Source organism: Stegostoma tigrinum, chromosome 3 (genome assembly GCF_030684315.1).
Source record: "Stegostoma tigrinum isolate sSteTig4 chromosome 3, sSteTig4.hap1, whole genome shotgun sequence".
In the NCBI taxonomy this organism is placed as follows: domain Eukaryota; kingdom Metazoa; phylum Chordata; class Chondrichthyes; order Orectolobiformes; family Stegostomatidae; genus Stegostoma; species Stegostoma tigrinum.
Window position 1 is genome coordinate 64,392,482 of NC_081356.1, and position 21,566 is coordinate 64,414,047.

The following is a 21,566-nucleotide window of genomic DNA, read 5'->3' on the forward strand; positions in this document are numbered from 1 at the left end:
AATGAGGTGTTGGGGACCGGGGAATTGGAAGTTCTGGAGGAGGTGGAGGGCATGGGTGGTGTCATGGACGTAGGTGGGGAGTTCCTGGACCAAGGGGGAGAAAATGGAGTCCAGATAGGTGGAGATGAGTTCGGTGGGGCAGGAGCAGGTGGAGACAATGGGTCGACCAGGGCAGGCAAGTTTGTGGATTTTGGGAAGGAGATAGAAGCAAGGCAGTGTGGCGTTGGGGAGCGATGAGGTTGGTGGCTGTGGGTGGGAGGTCACCTGAGGTGGAGGTTGTGGATGGTTTGGTGCTCAGGGGTGTGGTCATGATCCAGGGGACGGTCAGAGGTGGTGGCGGCTGAGTGCTGACGTCTGGCCTCCAGCGATGTAGAGGTCAGTGTGCCATACTACAACTGCGCCTCCCTTGTCCGCGGGTTTTTTGGTGAGGTTGGGATCAGAGCGGAGGGCTGCACGTTCTGCAGGGGAGAAGTTGGAGTGAGTGAGAGGGGTGGAAAGTTTGAGGCAATTGATGTCTCGACAGCAGTTGGAGATGAAGAGGCTTTACAATCCCTGATCTTGTACACTATTTCATAGCAGCTCATGTGATAGGGTGCAGTTGATAAAGTTGTTCCAACAATTACATCACACTTGGAATTTTGGCAGTGATTTCTTATAAATAACATTGTTTCTCTACTTAAGCCCAAGGCATTCCTCACAGAACAATAAACATAAATGAGTACTCATTGTGATCCTTAGCTACTGTATACAAGCTTGTCCCATTTCTCGTGCTTAAATCTGTGGCCATAATGTCCTGTAACTACATAAGTACTACTTACTCCTTTTCTCCCTCTGTCATTAAATGGGAGTTCTTTCAAATAGAGAACATAGTGTTTAACACTACAAAAAACTCATCAGGATTCAAAAGAGATCTCCCTTAAATCATCTTGTGAACATTTTTTTTTCTCCAGTAGAAAATGTCTTGTGCCGTGAGTCTTCTCTTGTTAATATTTTTTCCTATCTCTGGCCTCGACGTGTTGAATTTAAATCATACATCCTTTATGGTTTTAATTACTTTCTGCACACAGTATTTTGTGTCCTTCGGTTCTGAGGAAGAGCCACCGGTCCTGAAACATTAACTCTGATTTCTCTTCACAGATGCTGCCAGACCAGCTGAGCTTTCCCAGCAACTTCTGTTTTTTGTTTCTGATTTACAACCATTCGTTTGGTTTTTAATTTGTGTCCTTCCTATTGGTTTGTAGAAATGATTACTTTTGTAAAATGCACAAAGCTTTTTTTCAATTGTCTGTCTACTCAATGGACTGAAAATGGTGCTACATATTATCAAGCCTGGCTGTACTTAAAAGTTGGGTCAGCAGGACCAAATGAGAATGCTGAGGGGATAGTGTGTGAAAGTTGAGATACTGGTCACAATCTTCCAATCCTGCTTACTTTGATCCACTTTAATAAGTTAGACTTGGGGTGCAGTGAGCAATCCTGAGATCTGTAGAAGACAGAGAACTTGGAAGTTTTGACTGCAATGAGGAAGTTAGCGATAGACTTGAAGATGACGTTGGCTGGTGGCAGATGAAGCTTCATGCAGAGAAACCTGAGGGGGATACATTTTGAGAAGAAGTATGTTTTACACTCAGAAACATGAAGAGATCTGAAACAATGTACTTGTGTTTAAATTTTTTAAATGGATTTTAAGATTGTTGTGATCAGTTTCTGGGTCATGTTTCCCAATTTTTACAGTTGCAAGCACATTACCCCCAAATTGTTAAGCTGTTCAGAAGGTACGAACTGATTCCCCTTTTGGATTCACCTGTCCTGAGGTTGATTGCCAAAAGGTTAGTTTAAAAAGTATCAATTTCTTTCTGGAAAGCTTCCTTCCAGACAAAAGGAATTTAGGTTCTAAAAGCAACCAATTTTACCAGGCTTTCTTGAATGGACAAAAGAGTGGGATCATTCATTTTTAAAGGTTAAAAGAAGCAATAACTTAATAGATGTACACCGGGTAAGAAGTGAGACCCCAGAAAAGATACACAGTTCAGATTTTGTGTTGTTCATGAGAAGATAATAATAGAATGTTGAGAGTTGTTTACATGTTTGTCACCATTCATGACTCTCCTGCCACATTGTAGGACTTCAGTCTGATCCATTGGTTGTGGTATCGCTCTATGGAGAAAAGTCATGGACTCACTGGGCCTAATAGTTTCAGTCTATCTATAATATGTTACCTCTACTGTTTTAACATGTTTGTAGTTTCAACACATTGGCATCTTATTATTTTAGTTGAGTCTTTTGCTGCTCTGTTCTCTCTGAATCCTTGTCAAACCAAAATCAGTTTCACAGCTTAATGGTAATGATAGAATGAAAGAGGTGGAAGCCCTCCAAATTACAAATTTCTAGTGTCCATCATTGCCTTGTGGATTCTGAGATTTGAACTGCTAGACTTGATCTGAATTGGTCTGATCTAGCACATAGATAAAACACAATGGATCGTGTCCGCAGTGTGAATGTACAATTTTGTCTTCGCAAGGACTGTGCAGTGTTTCGTGCGCATCTGTGATAGAGAAAGACTTCGGACAAGATATAGTTATTTTTCTCTTGCGTTGGCCCTGTTCGTCTGTCACATGCCAGCTTGACAAATAGTGATGTTATAGAGTCATACAGCATGGAAACAGATCCCTCAGTCCAACCAGTCCACGTTGAACACAATCCCAAACCAAACTAATCCCATCTGCCTGCTCCTGGCCCATATGCCTCCAAACTTTTCCTATTCATATGCTTATCCAAATGTCTTTCCAATGTTGTAACTAGGCACACATCCACCACTTCCTGAGGAAGCTCATTCCACAAGTGAATCACCCTCTGTGTAAAAGATTTGCCCCTCCATGTTTTTTTAACCTCTCTCTTGTTACCTTCCAAATGTGCTGCCAATCTTGAAATCCCCCATCCTCAGGAAAAGACAACTACCATTCACTCTATCTATGCCTCTCGTGATTTTATAAACTTCTATCAGTTCGCCTTTCAACCTCCTACATTCCAGTTTTCAAAAAAAGTCCTAGCCTATTCAACCTTTCCTTAACTCAAACCTTCCATAACCAGCAACATCCTGATAAATCTCTTCTGAACCATTTCCAACTTAATAATATCCTTCTGATAACTGGGTGACCAGAACTGAACACGGTATTCCAAAAGAGGCCTCACCAATGTATTGTACAACCTCAACATGACGTTTCAACTCCTGTAGTCAAAGGATTGAGGAATTAAGCCAAGCATGCCAAATGCCTTTTTAACCAGACTGTCTATATGCGACACAAACTTTAAAGGTCTTAATACCTGCACCCCAGGTTCCTTTGTTCTACAAAACTACCTCAGACCCTACCATTAATTGTATAAGCCCTACACTCGTTTGCAGTACTAAAATGCAATACCTCACGTTTATCCAGTTTGTACTCCATCTGCAATTTTTTTCAACCCGTTGACCCATTTGGTCAAGATCCCTCTGGTCTGTGTCAGCATTGTCCACACTGTTGCTACTGAGAGACTCTGTTATGGGCATACAGAATATACTGTGTGTCTTTGCTACCTTCAGTGCCTCTTTCAAGTATTGTCAAAATGAAGGAATGTTGACTTAGGAAGGAATATGGTTGGAAATGAGCCTGCGGTAAATATCACATCAAATGGCTACTCCTCACAACTGTATATTATGTCTGCAGCTTTGCTTAGTCTGACTTGCTGGTGAGACAGATATAGCTTTAATGCTGTTCAGAATCTGAGGGCATTGAAGAAGTATGATTCATAGATTATGATTCTCTAAGGTTATAGCTTGACTTTTACTCCCAAGTCACCATTACCGTGATTCTAGCTTTGTCTTCGCAATATCACTGTTCCATTATTACTGAGCAGCATTACTTCTTCCATTTCAACTGCCCAGTACCATTATATAAAGGGCCTTGAACGCACCACCTAAACTCCTGTAACATGGCACACCTTTCTCATCTTTATTCTTCATATCTGGTGCCCTAAACCTGGAAATTTTTTTAAAATTGATTTTTATTTTTGAAAGCAGTTAATTGCTAATTAATCCATGGAAGGCACAGCAAGTATAGTGAAGCCTGCAAGTTGAACGCCTAATGGGCAGGTGTCAGCCGCCCTCTTGATGCTGGTGCCCTTGGTTTTCAAACCATCATAGCATATATTTACAACTGCTTGTGTGGGATTGAATCCTATCGTGTTCAGTAACACTAGCTGTGGGAGGGTGTCCATGCTTTGGGGTAGCAAGGATCTAGTAACATTCTATTGGTCATCATCCTTCCTGCATCTACCTTAACTAGTCCTCTTAGAATTTTATAAGGTTGTATGAGATCACTACTCCCAATGGCCCTAACTGATCCAATTACTCTTCATTCATTGGTCCTGCCATTCTGGGAATCAGTGTATTGAATTGAAGATAGACCACCTGAAGGGGCACAAGTGAAAATTAAAAGCAAAGTTCTTATTTTTCTGGGCATGAACAGGGAACAGTGTAACACACAGTCATCAATGTATTTAAAAATGTAATGAGGGTATGGTAGCTGCATGTGATTAGAACAACGACTAATTTAATGTCCCACACAGAGGGAGGCGTTGATAGGATCTATACACCTTCCCAAAATGAAGGCTTTTACTTTAGGGGAGGTGAGTGGAGTGAAAATTATTGTTCAGTGTAGCTGAAAACTGATATACTCCTCCTGCATTATCAATTATAATTGCTTCACTATTGGTGGCTATGCTCTCAGTTGGCTCAACCTAGTGTGAAATTTCCCATTCGCACCTATCCAACGCACTTTTCTCCTTCAAGCAGAATCCAAAGGGAGTCTACAAATACATTTAAGGATAAAAGGGTAACTAGGGAGAGAATAAGGCCCTTTAAATCAGCAAGGTCGCCTACACGTGGAACCACAGGAGATGAGGAAGATACTAAATGAGTATTTTGCATCAGTGTTTACTGAGGAGAAGGATATGGAAGATAAAGAATGTGGGGAAGTAAGTAGTGACATCTTGAGAAATGTCCGTATTACAGAGTAGAAGGAACTGGATGTCTTAAAACATATAAAAGCGGATAAAACCCTAATATCTGATCAGGTGTACCATTGAACTGTGTGGGAAGCCAGGGAAGTCATTACTAAGCTCCTTGCCGAAATATTTATATCACTGATACCCATTGGTGAGGTGCCAGAAGACTGCAGGTTCGCTTACCTGGTGCTGCTATTTAGGGAAGGTGGTAAGGAAAAGCCAGGGAACTGCCATCTGGTGAGCCTGACATCAGTGGTGGACAAGTTGTCAGTGGGGTGGAGAGAGACCTGAATGACAGGATTTACATGTATTTTGAAAGACAAGGACAGATTAGAAATAGTCACGGGCAACGGTGTCTCACCAACTTACATGAGTTTTTTTTTGCAAGAAGTAACGAAGATGATGAGGAGGGCAGAGTGTGGACTTCAGGTAAGGCATTCACCAAGGTTCCTCATGGCAGATTGATTAGCAAGGTTAGATCTCATGGAATACAGGGAAAATTGGCTCAAAGGTAGAAGATAGAGGATCGTGGTGGAGGTTGATTTCCAGACTGGAGGCCTGTGACTCCTGGTGTGCTGCAATGATTGGTGCTGGGTCTACTGCTTTTTGTCATTTGTATAAATGATTTGACTGTGAACATAGGAGATGTGGTTAGTAAGTTTGCAGATGACACCAACATTGGCGGTGTAGTGGGCAGCGAAGATGATTATTTTGGAGTACGGTGGGATCTTGATCAGATTCGTCAATGGGCCAACATGTGGCAGACGGATTTTAATTTAGATAAGTGAGATTCAGCATTTTGGAAAGGCAATTCAGGGCAGAACTTAATGGTAAGGCATGGGGAGGTGTTGCTGAACAAAGACCTTGGAGTGCTGGTTCATAGTTCCTTGAGAGTGGAATCCTTGGGTAGATAGGATAGTCCAGAAGGCATTTGGTATGCTTACCTTTATTGGTCAGTGCACTGAGTAGAAGAATTGGGAAGTCATGTGAGGCTGTTCAGGACATTGGTTAGGTCACTTTTGGAACACCGCAGTTCTGGTCTCTCTGCTATAGGAAGGATGTTGTGAAACTTGAAAGGGTTCAGCGGATTTACAAGGCTGTTGTTGGGATTGGAAGTTCTGAGCTATAGGGAGATGCTGAATGGGTTGGGTTATTTTCGCTGGAGCATCGGAAGCTGAGGGGGTGACTTTATAGAAGTTTATAAAATCATGAGGAGCATGGATAGGGTGAATAGCCAAGGTCTTTTCCCCAGGATGTCTTAAAACATATAAAAGCGGATAAAACCCTAATATCTGATCTGGAGGTGAGAGAAGAAAAATGTAAGAGGGACCTAATATGGCATTTTGCTAACTCCGAGGATGGTGCGTGTATGAAATGAGCTGCCAGGGAAAGTGACGGTGATTGGTATAATAACAATATGTAAAGGGCGTCTGGGTGGGCATATGATTAGGAAGAGTTTAGATGGTAATGGGCCAACATATTTATAACAGCATAAGCCAAGCAAAGACATGCCAGGGAGTTCTTAGGGACCTGGCATTCCAACTGGAACTCCATCAACAAATTCATTGAACAGGACTCAATATATAAACCACTGAAAAACAGACCAGGAAGAGATGCCCACCACCCCAGCAAACTGATGCGTATAAGTAACAAGTGGGGCAGAACACCAGTGTTTCACCAGAGGCGCACTGACGATATTACCTCGCAGAGTGATGAAACATCTGCAGTCAAACACACTGACTGGATGAGCAAGTTGACAGCCACATGAGGTAAGAAAAGCCTGATTTTTGAACAGGTGACATATATATTTAGGTAGTTTAGACCACTATGGGAAGATGTTGGTAGTGACTGAAGAGTAGTAGCTAGAATGTCACATGGAATGACTTCTCTCCCAACACTTGCACCATTAACTCTTGTGTCCCTCAAGGGTCTGTCCTTGGTCCCCTCACCACAATCTCCCAACAACATTTCCACTGTTGCAAAATTATCAGATTGCTTCTCTGATATCCTATAATGCATGAACAGAAATCATCCCCAATTAAATATTGGGATAGCATTTTCTTTGTAGACTGCCACAAATGTTGTAGCAGTCACCTGTCAAAGTTTTTGAATCTAAGTTGAAATTCTGGCTATTTGTCCACGCAATCACAAAGGCAGTCTGTTGCTGGAACGACGTTATCCAATTCCATGCACGCCTCCACTCAAAAGTTGTTTTATACTTCAGCTTACAATTCAACATGTTCCTCTGTAGCTTCCCATGATATCCCTATCTCTGATTTGCTTCTAGCTTCACAAATACCTCATCTGAGCTCAGGAATTTCAGGACTCTTCAGTATCAATTTTAATTTACCTCAGTGGTGCATATGCCTCCAAGACACTGGGTTCCCTCCCTAGCCTTTGCACCTCACTTTTCTCCTTTTTGAAAGATGCTCCTTTTTAAAGCTGTTTCTTAAAAGCTATATCTTTAACTAAGTTTTAGACGGTGTCTCTAATGTCTCCAGTGTGAATTTACAGCATGCTTATAGTGTACCTTCCCGTACTTTGTTTCATTCAAAGCACTTGCTTGATTCTGTACTGTACAATCCAATATTTCTTGGCGTTTGGGATCAGCCAGAAATATCTCAGTTTTGGCACTGGACTTTGCCTACTTACTAGAAACCTAGGAGAGTCCATGGTGAATATCAACAGGCAGCTTGGAGAATTTGAGGGAAAGCAACTTTGAGCTGAGAAGTCCATAGGTTTTGAAGAGGATCTGGAGGTTTGCTCACCGAAAATCATATGGAAAGATATCTGTTAGATTTCTTACCTTCGGAGAATAGTTGGAAGTGATTGAATGGAGCAGTCAATTTGACTTCCAAAAGGGCTGTGGCATACCTTTTTGCTTGTTTGTAGGAAATTTGATTGAATCTTTAATATTCTTGTGTAATGGAGGGATGAAGGATAAACTAGAGTTAAGTTTATAGCCTTAGTCTTTATAAGATACAGTTTAAAGTAGTAGTTCTTGCTGTGTTGAATTTCCCTCCATGCAAAGTAGACATTTTTGATTGAAAACATGAAATCCCAGAACATAATTCTTTTCAGTTAGTCATTGGATGTTCAGATCTGTCTTTAAACATTAACAGTTCACAACAGGATTGAAATTGCAGTTTTTATTGCACTGACAAACATTGTCAATCAACTTTTAACTGTTCTATTTGTTCTAATTTTGATAACCTTATTTGCTTTTCTATGTTCTTCATTTCTTCATATTTGCTAATATCATTAGCAATTTTTTTGTATTCAATAAAGAATAATTTAACTTTGGAATCTTTAACTTAACATTAAGTGGATTACAAAGATAGCCAGCAGTATTCGCAGTGAGTTTGCTTTTGAAAGTTGAGATCTCAAAAATATACTGCAGAGATCAATGGATGTGAATGTTTTTAAAAAAACTTAGCCATGGGACATGACCCACATTTGTTGCCTGTTCCTAGTTGCCATTGAGAATTTGTGGTGGGCTGCCGCCTTGATCGGTGCAGTCCGTTTTGCTGAAGGTCAACACACAATGCAGTTCGAAGAGAGTTCCAAGACTTCCATTCGGCAACACTGAAGGAACAGTGGTATGTTTCCAAATCAGGATGATAAGTGGCTTCGAGAGCAACTTGCAGGTGGCAGTATTTCCATGTATCTACTGTTCATTTTCTTTCTGATGGAGGATGTTATGTGTTTAGAAGGTGCTGTCAAAAGAGCACTAATGCGTTTCTACAGTCCAATTTGAAAATGGTACACATTGCTGCAGCTGAGCTCTGGTGATGAAGGAGGTGAGTGGCACCACATCAAAAAATGGTCAGGTGGACTTTTGTCCTGGATGGAGTCAAGTTTCTTGAGTGTTGTTTAGAGCTGCACTCATCGAGGCAAGTGGGTTGTATCTGGGGAGTCAGGAGATGAGTTACTTTTTGCATGATTTCTAGGCTCCAACCTGCCTTTATAGCTGCAATATTTATAGGAAAACAAAGTACAATGGATGCTGAAAATCTGAAACGCAATCTCAAAGTCCTTGAGAAACCTAGCAGGCTACTACTAAAGAAGAATCATATCCGATTCATAACATTAATTATGTTTCTGTCTCCATAGATGCTGGCAGACTTGAGTTTCACCAGCATTTTGTCACGATATTTACATGACTAGTCTGGTCCAATTTCTGGTCAGATGTAATCTCCAAATGATAGTGCTTGGGATTTAGCAATGGAAATTCCATTGACTATCAAGGAATGATATTTACATTCGCTGCTGATAAAGATGATCATTGGCTGGTAACTTCTGTGACACAGATGTTACTTCCCACGTGATCTTGCTGCATGTGTTGTTGCATGGGTATTTTTCATTGTCTGAGAGTCAACAATGCTGAATATCTCCTCATTTGTGAGCATCCCCACTTCTGACTGCATGATGGAGGGAAGTCATTGAAGTAATTGAAAATGAATGAGTTTAGGGCACTTTTCTGTAGAACTCCTGCAGTGAGGTCCTGTTGCTGTCATAACTCCACAATCACATCCATGACCCTTTGTGTCAGGTATGACTCCAACCAGCAGAGAGTTCTCCCTTCATTCTTGTTGAGTCTGGTTTTGCTGCAGCTCCTTTTTGTTACAGTTGGTCAAATGTGGACTTTGTCAAGGGCTTTCACTGTCACATGACCTCTGGAATTCATTTCTTTTGTCCATGCTTGAACAAAGGTTGTAATGAGATCAGGAGTTGAGTGGCTCTGGTGGAATCCAAACTGGGTGTCACTGAGGAGGTTGTTAAGCAGATACTGCTTGATAACACTGTTGATGATACCTTCCTTTACTTCATTGATAAGTGACAACGGAATAGGCTGGGTTGGATTTGCTCTACTTCTTCAGTACACAGCATACATGGACAAATTTCCATGATGTCAGGTAGATGCCAGTGTTCTGTCTGTACTGGAAGAGCTAGATGTGCTTGAAGTTTGAGAACATATGCCTTCATTTCTATTGCCGGAATGTTGTGAGGGCCACAGTGTTTGCAGTATCCAGTGCCTTCAGTCATTTCATGATATGTGGACTGAACTCGATTTGGCTGAAGACAGACTGGTGTTTATTTTGCCCTGAGACCTCAGGAGAAGACCAAGATGAATCATTCACTCGATTTCTGGCTGAAGATTGGTTCAGATGCTTCAGCCTAGTCTTTTGCATTGATGGCTGGGCTCCACCAGCATTGAGGATGGCGATATTTGTGGAGTCGTCTCTTTGAGTAAGTTAAATGTTCATCACCATTCATGGTTGGATGCGGCAGGACTGTGGTGCTCAGACTGGATCTGTTTGTTGTGGAATTGCTTAGCCATGTCTGTTGCCTTTCCCTTAGAAGTGTTTGGCACACAAGTAGTATGGTTTTGTAGCTTCACCAGATTGATACCTCAATTTTAGTTACGGTTATTGCGCCTGGCATGCCCTCCTGCACTCACTATTGAACAGGGTTGATCCTGTGGCTTGATAATGATTGAGTGGGGGATACACTGGGCCACAAGATTGCAGGTTGCATTTGAGTACAGTTCATTTAATAGCCCACAATGCGCCTTAGATGCCCAATCTTGAGTTACTAAACCTATTAAACGTCAATCCCATGTAGCACTATGATAGTGCCACACAACGTGATTGAGTTTTAGTGTGAAGAACTGGATATTGTCCGCACAAGGGGTGTACGGTGGTTACTCTTGTCTGTACTATCAGGGACAGAATGGACTCCAGTCACTGGTGAGGATGAAATCAAGTCTGTTTTTCCCTTTTTGGTTCTCACATCATTCTGCTGCTCTGGTCTAGTAGCAAAGTTCTTGAGGACCTGACATGGTTGGTAGTAGCTGTCAAGGCATTCTTGGTAATAGATATGAAAGTCTTCCACCCAGAGTACGTTGTGTCCTTGCCAGTGGTGATGTTTCCTCTAAGTGATGAGGGGATATTCATTGGGAAATGTGATTGGCAGGAGGTTTTCTTGCCCATATTTGACCTGATGCCATACTCCATGGGAATCTCAGGCAATTTTGAGAATTTCCTGGGCAACTCTCTGCCTTCGGTATGCCAATGTGCTGGCAGCTCCTGCTGGTCCTGGCCTCATGGTTGGATAGGGCACATCTAGAGATGGTGATTGTATTTCTGTGATATTGTCTGTAAACAATGGATCTGTGAATACATCAGGCTTTTGCTTGATTTGTCTGAGACAGCTCTCTCAACTTTGGTACAAGCCTTGGATTTTAGTAACAAGGATTTTGCAGGGTTGAAAAGGTTGAGTTTGCTGTTGCCATTTCCACATGATCTGCCTGGTTTCGTTCTTAGTTTGAATGTTTTAACAGTTGGTACAACTGAATAGTTTGTTAACCCCTGTACCAGGATAGTTAAAAGTCAAAGACGTTGCTTTAGGTTGGGTTTCCAGACAATGAGTGTTACGTTCCAAGAATACTAAGAAGCAGAAGTGTTAATAGCAAGACCTTTATTAAGGAAATGTTTACTGTATAGGCAGAAAGGTTAGACTAAGCTGTTTCTTGCCCAAAATGGCCAATGATGGGATCATTATGTCTTAAAATGACAACCTACCATACTTGGACAAATTCGCAACAGTAAGGATGGAAGATTTCCTTTGCTAGAGTGCATTTGTGAATATGATGGATTTTAATGATGAGCACAAAACCATCATAAATCATCACAGGACTTTTAATTTTAGATTTTTATTGAATTCACATTCAGCTATCTGCTGTGCTGGAATTCAGACATGCCTCCATAACATGTTGCCACTGCCTCCCCATTATGATTCCAAGAAGTCTCAATATTTTTGTTATTATCTCCTTATAGAATGTGTCACATACTGTGGTGAAATTTATTCTGTTACAAAGTGAAGTTATGGATGAAGAATATTGAAAACAGAATTTTAGATGCCTATTTTCAGCATTGTTCTAGAAAATCTTCAAAGCTGGTCAGATCTTTTTCATTATCATTTTTCATTATCTGCCTGTCTTTTTTGTTATCTTTTATCATCATCATCATCATCATCCGCGTTTTATGTTTGAAATGATTGGACTCATTCACATGATATGAATTTAAAAAAAACCTCTTGGCCAAACCTTCATGTGCCCAGAATTAAAATGTTGCCGTGATAAATGTGTAGTTATGCACTGATAAGCTAATCCATTAGAGGGAATAGTTATTTAAAGAAAACACCTGCTCAGCGCTTGACATTTCCTGAACTTGATGTGTTCCATTAAAAGCAATGAGCAGCCAAATAGAATTTATGCGTATCAGGTAAGTTTCCATGAAGATGCTTGAAGATTTTAAAAATTCCTTCTTTTTAGTTAATGATTTTGAACGTGAATATGACAAGACTTTTAAATACCTTAATTATTTTTCAATAGGACAATGCAAATATGGTCCGAGAAGTGGAGGTAGATAAAGTAGTCACGTTTGAGCAAAAATGTGTTGAAGCAATAAAGAAATTATGGAGTGATCCTGGCATCCAGGAGTGCTACGACAGACGTAGAGAGTATCAATTGTCTGATTCTGCCAAATAGTAAGTATGAAATTTGTTCTAAACTATTGGCTTTAAGTTTTCTACACTCTCCCATCTTTCGACCACCAGCATTTAGCAGAACCCTGAGACCGTAATACAAATTAATTTTTATATTTGGACCTTTGGGAATTGGTGTTTCTGTGTGGCATCACAAAATGTATATTATTCCTTTTCCTGCATTTCAGAACTCCATCTTGCATGAGTATCATATATTTCAATTCTATTCTAGCAGCTAAACTTATCAAGGAGGATGAGAGATAATGTTAATCTTGCACGTTGCCCAGGAATTTGTCTTTTATAAGAGACCATGTGGTTTCATTTAAATACAGCTCTTCTTTTTAAATTCTTCTCTGTAATGTACCCTGCATCACAAGTCTAAAACAGGGCATGGCAAAATAAAATCTGAAGAAGTACCTTCCTCGCACGTTCTGTAGTATGGATGAAACCTAAATGGTATGATACTGGTGAGATCCATGTCACCAATTTCCATTTCCATCTTTCAACATGTGTTTCTTTTCCATTGTCCTATGTCATCATCTTCCATAAAAGTTCATTGTCATCTTGTTTGTCATTGCCATCTTGATTAGAATCCCATCAATGTGGAAACAGGTCATTCAGCCCATTGAGTCCACACTGACCCTCTGAAGAGCACTCCATCCCCTTCCCTAACGCTGTAACCCTGCATTTCCCATGGCTAATCCACCTAGCCTGCACATCCTGGATACTATGGGCAATTTAACATGACTAATCCACCTAATCTGCACATCTTCAGACTGTGGGAGGAAACTGGAGGACCTGGAGGAATCCCACGCAGTCATGGGGAGAATGTGCAAACTCCACACAGTCACCTGAGGGTGGAATCAGTGCCAGGGACTGGGGTTTATGAAGCAGCAGCGCTAACCACGGAGTCACTGTGCTGTTTCTCTTATGTCTCCAGTTTTACTTGGTGTTGCCACAATATTGTTTGATCACCTTCCACAAGTATTCCCTGTGTTTTGCCCATTTCTATTCCAGTCCCAGTATGTTCAAGTCTCTAAACAATGCATCACTTCATCTGGTTTTAGGCCTTTATCATTTTCTTCCTGGTAGTACCATCTCCATCACTCATCTTTTGTTGTGTTTCTACGCTCTCTGCTGCAGATGATAGAACTATTTCTGTCTTTTTTTGGTTACTTACTCCATTGCTTCCACAAACTTCACAGACCTCATGATGTGCTTGTCTCTGATATTTCCTTTATCCTTTCCTGTTACTCCACATACCCATCTCAGCATCCACTTTACGTTAGTGTCCAAGCAGTCTTTCACTACTTTCGATGTCACTCAAATATCTACACCATATAGCAAGGGTGATCTCACAATGGCCTTAAGGATTTTAAATTCAGTTTCAAAACTTCTCTGTCATGCAATACTCCACTGCACTTCTTGCAGGTACTCCAACCAGAGCTGATCCATTGCTCAATTTCGATCTCCACACTTAATCTTTTGCTAGGACTGATTGCAGGTTTTATTCATTTATGGCATGTAGTGTTTCTAGATAGGTCAGCATTTGTTACATAATTGCTCAGAGGGCTTTTGAGACTCAACTACGTTACTGTGGATCTGGAATCGCATGTTGGCCAGACTGGGTATTGGTGGCAAATTTCCATCCCTAAAGGATACTCATGAACTAGATGGATTTTTATGACAATTGACAGCGGTGTGCGGTCACCAGCTTTTTATCTAGATTTCCTTTTAAACTGAGTTCAAACTTTACCATCTGCCATGGTGGGACTTGAAACCATAACCCCAGAATATTAACCTTGAGCTATTAATTAATAGTCCAGCCACATTAAGGGAAGGAAATGATGTGATACTAATGTACTTACTTTCTCCAACTCTTCGTTTTATTTTTATGCCATCATACTGATGGTGGACAGCCCATAAATTAAGTTTGAGTCTACTTATCATCTTCCACTGTCTTCCAGTGTTCTCCACTGGCAAACGTTCATAGTACATCCATCACCTAACTCATTATCATCTGCAAGCATCATTAGCCATTCCACTTCTATCTCATGTTGTCCAGTATATTCATGACAACTGGCAAGAACAATACATTCTGTGCTAATTTTTGGTTCAGTTCAACTTAGGCTTCAAAGTTCTCATTCACCCATGCTGTTCTTTTACTGTTGTTTTACACTCCTTGTATATGGCCTGTAATGGTCATTTGAACTTCTTGGGATGTCTGCAGATTCAGGCACATCTCCAAAGTTTCCCGTGCACCTGGTTATCAGCTTTCTCTAGACCGATGACTACAATCTTTACTTTGCATTGGCCTCACTGATGTTTCTTGTACTGAAATTATCTTAAAAGGATGAAACCTGTGGAGCTTTGTTCATGGGTGAATTTGAACTGATCTCTGGATTTCCTTTGTCTTTCTCTGTCCTTGGTGCATGACTGTTATAATCTTGTCCAGAAGCAATGTGGTAGGAGTTTAATTCCTTGGTTGTTATTGTGATCTTGAAACTCTCCATTTGCTTTAAATATCAGTATCATGAACCATTGATTAAAGCTGTTGGGATTTTCTCCCCCGGTATAACACAATTGATTAGCTTTATTTAGGAGCTGGCTCCCATATTTTCACATGTGCAGGTACGTACTTTGACTGGTGTATTGCCATTTTTCATTCTGTTCTGTGCAATAAGGTCAATGTGACAAGCTAATATTTTGCGCACGTTTCAGTCATAAACTAAGCAGTGCAAATGTTTCATTAATTAACAGCAGAGATATCTAGCCACGCACTTAGTATACATGGCTTCCTGGATTGAGGTGACTTTTGCAGCTGACTTTCTGACTTCTGAACTGAAGCAAAAACCCAACTACTTCTTTTAAAAATTCAAATTATCAAACTATTTCTATTGTGCACCTTCGATATGCAAATATTATGCTTCCTAAATACTTGAATTATTGTACCTGCTCTAGATCTTTTCCTTCTATGAAAATCTCAATATTTCTTTTGATTTTTGTGACGTGCGTCACTTTAGCTATGTTCACTTACATTCCAAAGTCCATGCTTGCTGTTAATAGTCAATCTATTAGTTCTTGTAACCCTCCTTCTGTGTTTGTAACATTTGTGTCATCCACAGATCTTGCCTCTAATCTTAACACTAAAATCTGTGACTTCAAATGCTGCTTTGAGCGTTACTTATTTCAAGATATTAATAAGGACCCCAAGATGATCAATTTTCCTTGTTGAACTCACCTTCCTTTTATGCATTGCTCTAACTCTTGGCTACTCTTACTGTTGCAATTTGTCCCCTTTTCATAGATTTATGTAAATGATCTATCTCTGCAGTCTCTTCTAATGTTGATAATACAATCTAAGTTCAACCCAGAGAAATTGATCAAATGTTTTCTCAAAATCTACAAAACAAACCTACTTGACAGCATTTTAAACTGCATTTACGTAATCTTAGAATGCTGCATGCTTCTGTTGTTCCTCTTGGTCCCTTGGCGTCCATACTAATCATCTCCGCCGTAATTCTGTACCCCTTCACTCACTGTTTTCCACATATGTCAGCATAAAAATCAGTGGATGGATCATCCCATCAATTGAATGAAAATCAGAATATTGGTTTTAGCTTCCTTATTTGGGTGATTACTATTGTCTACATCAAGTGCTCTGCCATTCATAGTAACTAAGTCTCTTTGCACGACTTAGAAAAGCCCAAAATGCCCGTGTTTAATATGTTTTTAACAAACGCTGCAAATATTTTGCCTATTCCAACTGTCTTCCAGATTTTAGCTCATTTACTCCCACTCTGATCTCACTTCCTACTATTTCTGGTTTATTCCTAGTCTAAATTCTGTATTATTTGGAAATTAAATTGTGTAGGAAAAGGTAACAGTAAAAGACAAATGCTGAACTAAATCAGAAACTCCTGCACATAGAGAATGGTTAACTGATAGAGTAAACTTTCAAATGAAGAAACTTAAAGTTTTGGAAGCGCTTAAACAATTCATCAATGCTTTGAGATTCTCCAAGTTGCTTGTTCAGTGAGCTAAGATGGGCAAAATGGCCCTTCCTACCTTCAACCAATGTATGATAGTCAACAAGAGATTATTTAATACAAATTTGTGAAAATATCATAATATTAACCTATTTTTCATATATAAATAGCATGAATTTTGGGATAAAAGTACAAAATGTTGGAAATACTCATCAGGTAGCATCTGTGGAGAGAGAAATGTAGATGATATTTCAGATCAATAATTTTAGTTTTCCTGAATGGTGGTTGGAGTCATATAAATGACCTGTTTAAATCATGAGAGGTCAGAATCTTTCATTCAGTAGAAATCCTACAGATTCTGTCTGCTTCACTTGGGGTTGAAAGTGGACTTGCCCAAGATTTCTGCCTAAGTTGTTTGGATTTAACATGTATTTCAAACAAAGTAGTTCTATTTGATTATAAGACAATATAAGATTTGGAATAGTTTATCTCAGCCATTTAATGGCAAACATGCATGATTAGTAGACTTCAGTTTAATAGGGGTACTGATAGTAAATGAAAGGAATGAATTAATCTAAACTGGTGTTTTTTATCCCCTCTTAAGATTTCTTTCCCTGGTTATTTTATTTAAAGTCTTCATGATTTTGATTATTTCTGCAGTGGCTTCTCCTCCTGCTTCAGTGGCCATCCTCTCAGGATTCCCTCAAGACTTCGTTGTTGGCCTCTTCTTATTTCTCACATAGGTGATATAATTTAAAACAGATTAAATTACACATCTATGCTGACGACACCCATTCCACCTCACCATCACCTCTTTCGGCCCCTACTGATATGCCACTCTGCTTTGCAACTTCCAGCAGTGACGTAGCACTGCTGACGAAATATTGAGAAGACTGAAGCCATTGTCTTCAATCCCCACAACAAACCTGGTTCTCGAGCCACTGACTCCATTCCGTTCCTTCGCTGTTCTGAGGCTGAATCTATTTTGACTTCTGATTTTTGACTCCAAGAAGAGCTTCTGTCAAAATCAACAAGATCCCTTATTTCCAACTCTCTAACACTGCTTAACTCTACCTCTGCTTCATCTTATCTGATGAAGCACTCGTTCCTGCGTTGCTACATTTTTGATTATTCCAGTGCCGTCTTGCATTGCCTCACATTTTGGGGACATGAGTTTTCCTTGTCTTGACCATTCTGCATTAAAGACCCTGCCAAAATAAAAGTGTAGCTCTGCACTTCTGAAGAAGCCTTGATCAGAATCTTCTGTCAGGGTTATGGAACACTTATGTAAGCAAAAAGTGCAATGATAATCTGAGAAACATTTGTCACTCATTGAGCAATTCTACCATAGTCTTGCATTTACGAATGAAAATGTCTAATTTCAAGGACCATGTGGTTTAGGAATATAACTTCTGGTTTGTTATTGACTTAAAGAGCTTCTGTCGTAATCAACAAGATCTCTTGTTTCTAGCTTTGCAGCATGCTGAACTGTACGCCTGCTTCAGCTCATCTGATTTAGATTTGTTGTTTCAATGCTATCCCACCTTGCCTTCTATTTATCATGTTTTATAAAATTGAATTCAGACAAAACTCTGTACCTCAATTCATGTGATTCTTGTTCACCCAGTTTCCCCTTTAACTTGCTGATTTGTGTTGCCCCTCAATCTCAGTTTTTGTTTTTAAATCTCTGAACATCAATGTGTTCGCCCCTATATATCCCTGTAGCACTTCTAGCCTATAATTCTCCAATATCTGCACTCCTGCTATTCTAGCCTTGTGTTTATTTGGGGAAGTTAAGGATAGCTTCTGAACGAAAGAAAAAGAAAAGCATACAATGTGGCAAAGATTAGTGGGAAGCCAGAGGATTAGCAAAGTTTTAGAAACCAGCAAAAGAAGGCCAAAAGAAATAGAAAGTGAACTTTGAGGATAATCTTATAAGTAAGATCGAAATGGACAGCAAAAGTATGTATATTTTAAATATATATTTAAAAAACCCAAAATGAACATAGGCTCCTTGGTGATAATGGAGATGATAATGGAAAACAAGGAAATAGAAGAGGAGTTGAATAAGTACTTTGCATCAATCTTTACAGTAGAAGACAGGAAAATAACATTCTAAAACTACTAAATTTTTTAAGAGTCAAAAGGAGGAGAGAAATAAAAATAATAACTATCGCTACAAAAAAAAGTGATTTAAAGATGACCAAGTCCTGTGGTCCTGATGGGATGCATCTTAGGGAGCTGCCATAGAATAGTGAATCAACTAGTTGTAAACTTCCAGGAATCCTTATGTTGTGGACAAGTCCCAGAGGATTGGATAAATGCCAGTGTTACAACCCTATTTAAAAAGGGGAGGAGACAAAGAACAGGTTGTTACTATATCCAGTTAGCTTAACATCTGTTATTGTTGGAGTCCACTACGAAGGATATATTAGGAGAGCATTTAGGAATACACTGTATGATCAAGCAGAGTCAGTATGGCTCATGAAGAGGAAATGATGCCTGATAAAATTTACTAGAATTCTTTGAGGAGGCAGCAAGCAGAATAGATAAAGGGGAAGCAGTGGATAGACTATATTTGGATTTTCAGCAGGTGCTAGAGAAGATCTGAGCCCATGGTCTTAGTATGTTAATGTGGATAGAGATTGACTGACTGTTGGGGTGAGGGGTGGTATTTTTGGGAAGGTAACTTGTTACTACTGGAGTGCCACAGGGATCATTGCTGGGACTACAACTATCAAAAATACACTTGAGCAACTTGGATGATGAAAGTGAATCTGTTATAACGAAGTTTGTGAGCGACTCACAAATAGGTAAAATGGCATATGGTGAGGATGAGGCGACTTAACAGAGACACACAAGATGATCAGAGGATTAGATAGGGTGGACAGTGTAAGCCTTTTTCCTCAGATGGCGATAGTTAGCACGACGGGGCATAGCTTTAAATTGAGGGGTGGTAGATATGGGACAGAAGTCAGAGGTCGGTTCTTTACTCAACGAGTAGTAAGGGCATAGAATGCCCTGCCTGCATCAGCAGTAGACTTGCCAAGTTTAAGGGCATTTAAATAGTCATTGGATAAACATGTGGATGATAATAGAATAGTGTAAGTTAGATAGACCTCAGATTGGTTTCACAGGTTGGCACAACATCCAGGTCCAAAGAGCCTGTACTGCGCTGTAGTGTTCTATGTTCTGTGACACAGTCTGCAGTGGGATATAGACAGGTTAAGTGAATGGGCAAAATTTGGCAGTTGGAATGTAATGTGAGGTTATGCATTTTAGCAGGAAGATTTAGAGGACCTGAATATTGTTTAAGTGGAGAAAGGCTGCTGAAAAGTGCAACACAGGGATTTGGGTGCCCTTGACCACAAATGATGAAAAAATAGCATCCCAGCTCAACAGATAATAGCAAAGGCAAATGAAATTTTGGCTTTTATTTCAAAGAAGATGGAGGATAGAACTTAAAAATAGGAGTAGGTCATTCAGCCCTTTGAGCCTGTATTATCGCTAGACGATTAATCCTGAAACTTGGCTAATGTCCTGGGACTAGGGTTTGAACCTGGCCATGGTAGATGGTGGAGTTTGAATTCAGTTGGTATGGGGGGGGGAGGAAAAACTGGCATTTGGAATTTGCAGAAGACCATGAAACCATTGTTGATTGTTGTCAGAGTGGCAAGGGAGCAAAATGTACCCTGGGTGGACGATTTCAATGCAGCACCAAGAGTGGCTCAGCAGTGGTACTACTGATTGAGCTGGTCGGGTCCTAAAGGCCACAGCTGCTAGACTGGGTCTGTGACAGGTGGTGAGGGGAAAAACATACTTGAACTCACCTTTTATTAATCTGCTGATTGTAAATGCAGATGTCCTTTACAATATCATAAGAGTGACCACCGCACATTCCTAGTAAAGATGAAGTTTCACCTTCACATTGAGAATACCCTCCATTGTGTGGTTTAGCACTATGACCTTGCTAAGTGGCTGAGATATGAACAGATCTAGCAACTAAAGACTGAGCATCCATGAGGTGCTGTGGGCCATCAACAAAAGTAGAATTTTACTCCACAATCTACAACCTCATGGCCTGGCGTATCCCCATTCTCATCAAGCCAGGGGATCAACCCTGGTTTAAGGAAAAGGGCACAAGGAACAGCACCAGGCATATCTGAAAATGAGGTGTCAATCTAGTAAAGCTACTAAATAGGACGACTCGCACATCAAACAGCATAAGCAGCAAATGATATTGTGATCCCACAACCAATGGATCAGATCTGAACTCTGCAGTCCTGCCACATTGAATCATGAATAGCAGTGGGCAATTAATTAACACACTGGAGGGGAGGTTTTGCAAATATTCCCATCCTGAATGATGGAGGAGCCCATTGCATAGTACAAAGTATAATGCTGAAGCATTCGCAGCAAGTTTCAGATAGAAGTGCTGAGTGGATGGCCCATCTTGGTCTCCTCAAGTATTACAGATGCTAATTATATTAACTAATGTAATTCACTCCATGGTTATCAAGAAACTGTTAGAGACACTGGATACTGCAAAGGCTGTCGGCCCTGTCAACATTCTGGCAATGGTACTGAAGACTTGTGCTTCAGAACTTGCTGCTCCCCTAGCCAAGCTTTTCCAGTATAGATAAAATACTGGCATCTACCTGACAATGTGGAAAATTGCTCTGTAATATCCTGCAAAGAAAAAGCTGGATAAATGTAACGCGGCCAAATACTGCCCCATCGGTCTACTCTTGATCATCACTAAAGTTACAGAAGGTGTCATCCACAGTGCTATCGAGCAGCACCTGCTTAGCAGTAACCTGCTCAATGGCGCACATTTTGGGTTCTGCCAGGGTCACTCGACCCCTGACCTCATTACAACCTTGGCTCAAACATGGGCAAAAGACTTGATATCAGGAATGCAGGGAGAATGACAGCCCTTGCCATCAAGGCTGCGTTTGATTGAGCGTGGCAAAAAGGAGACCCAGC

General features: G+C 40.4%; 1 protein-coding gene across 2 annotated transcripts in view; it reads left to right on the plus strand.

Annotated features, from left to right (window-relative positions):
- The window catches only part of LOC125450837 (guanine nucleotide-binding protein subunit alpha-14), a 137,146-nt gene that overhangs the window by 90,614 nt on the left and 24,966 nt on the right, over positions 1-21,566 (plus strand). For both annotated transcript variants that reach the window (XM_048527155.1, XM_048527156.2), the window contains exon 3: positions 12,440-12,594. In XM_048527155.1, coding sequence (XP_048383112.1) covers positions 12,440-12,594 — 155 coding nt within the window. The remainder of the gene's footprint in view (positions 1-12,439; positions 12,595-21,566) is intronic.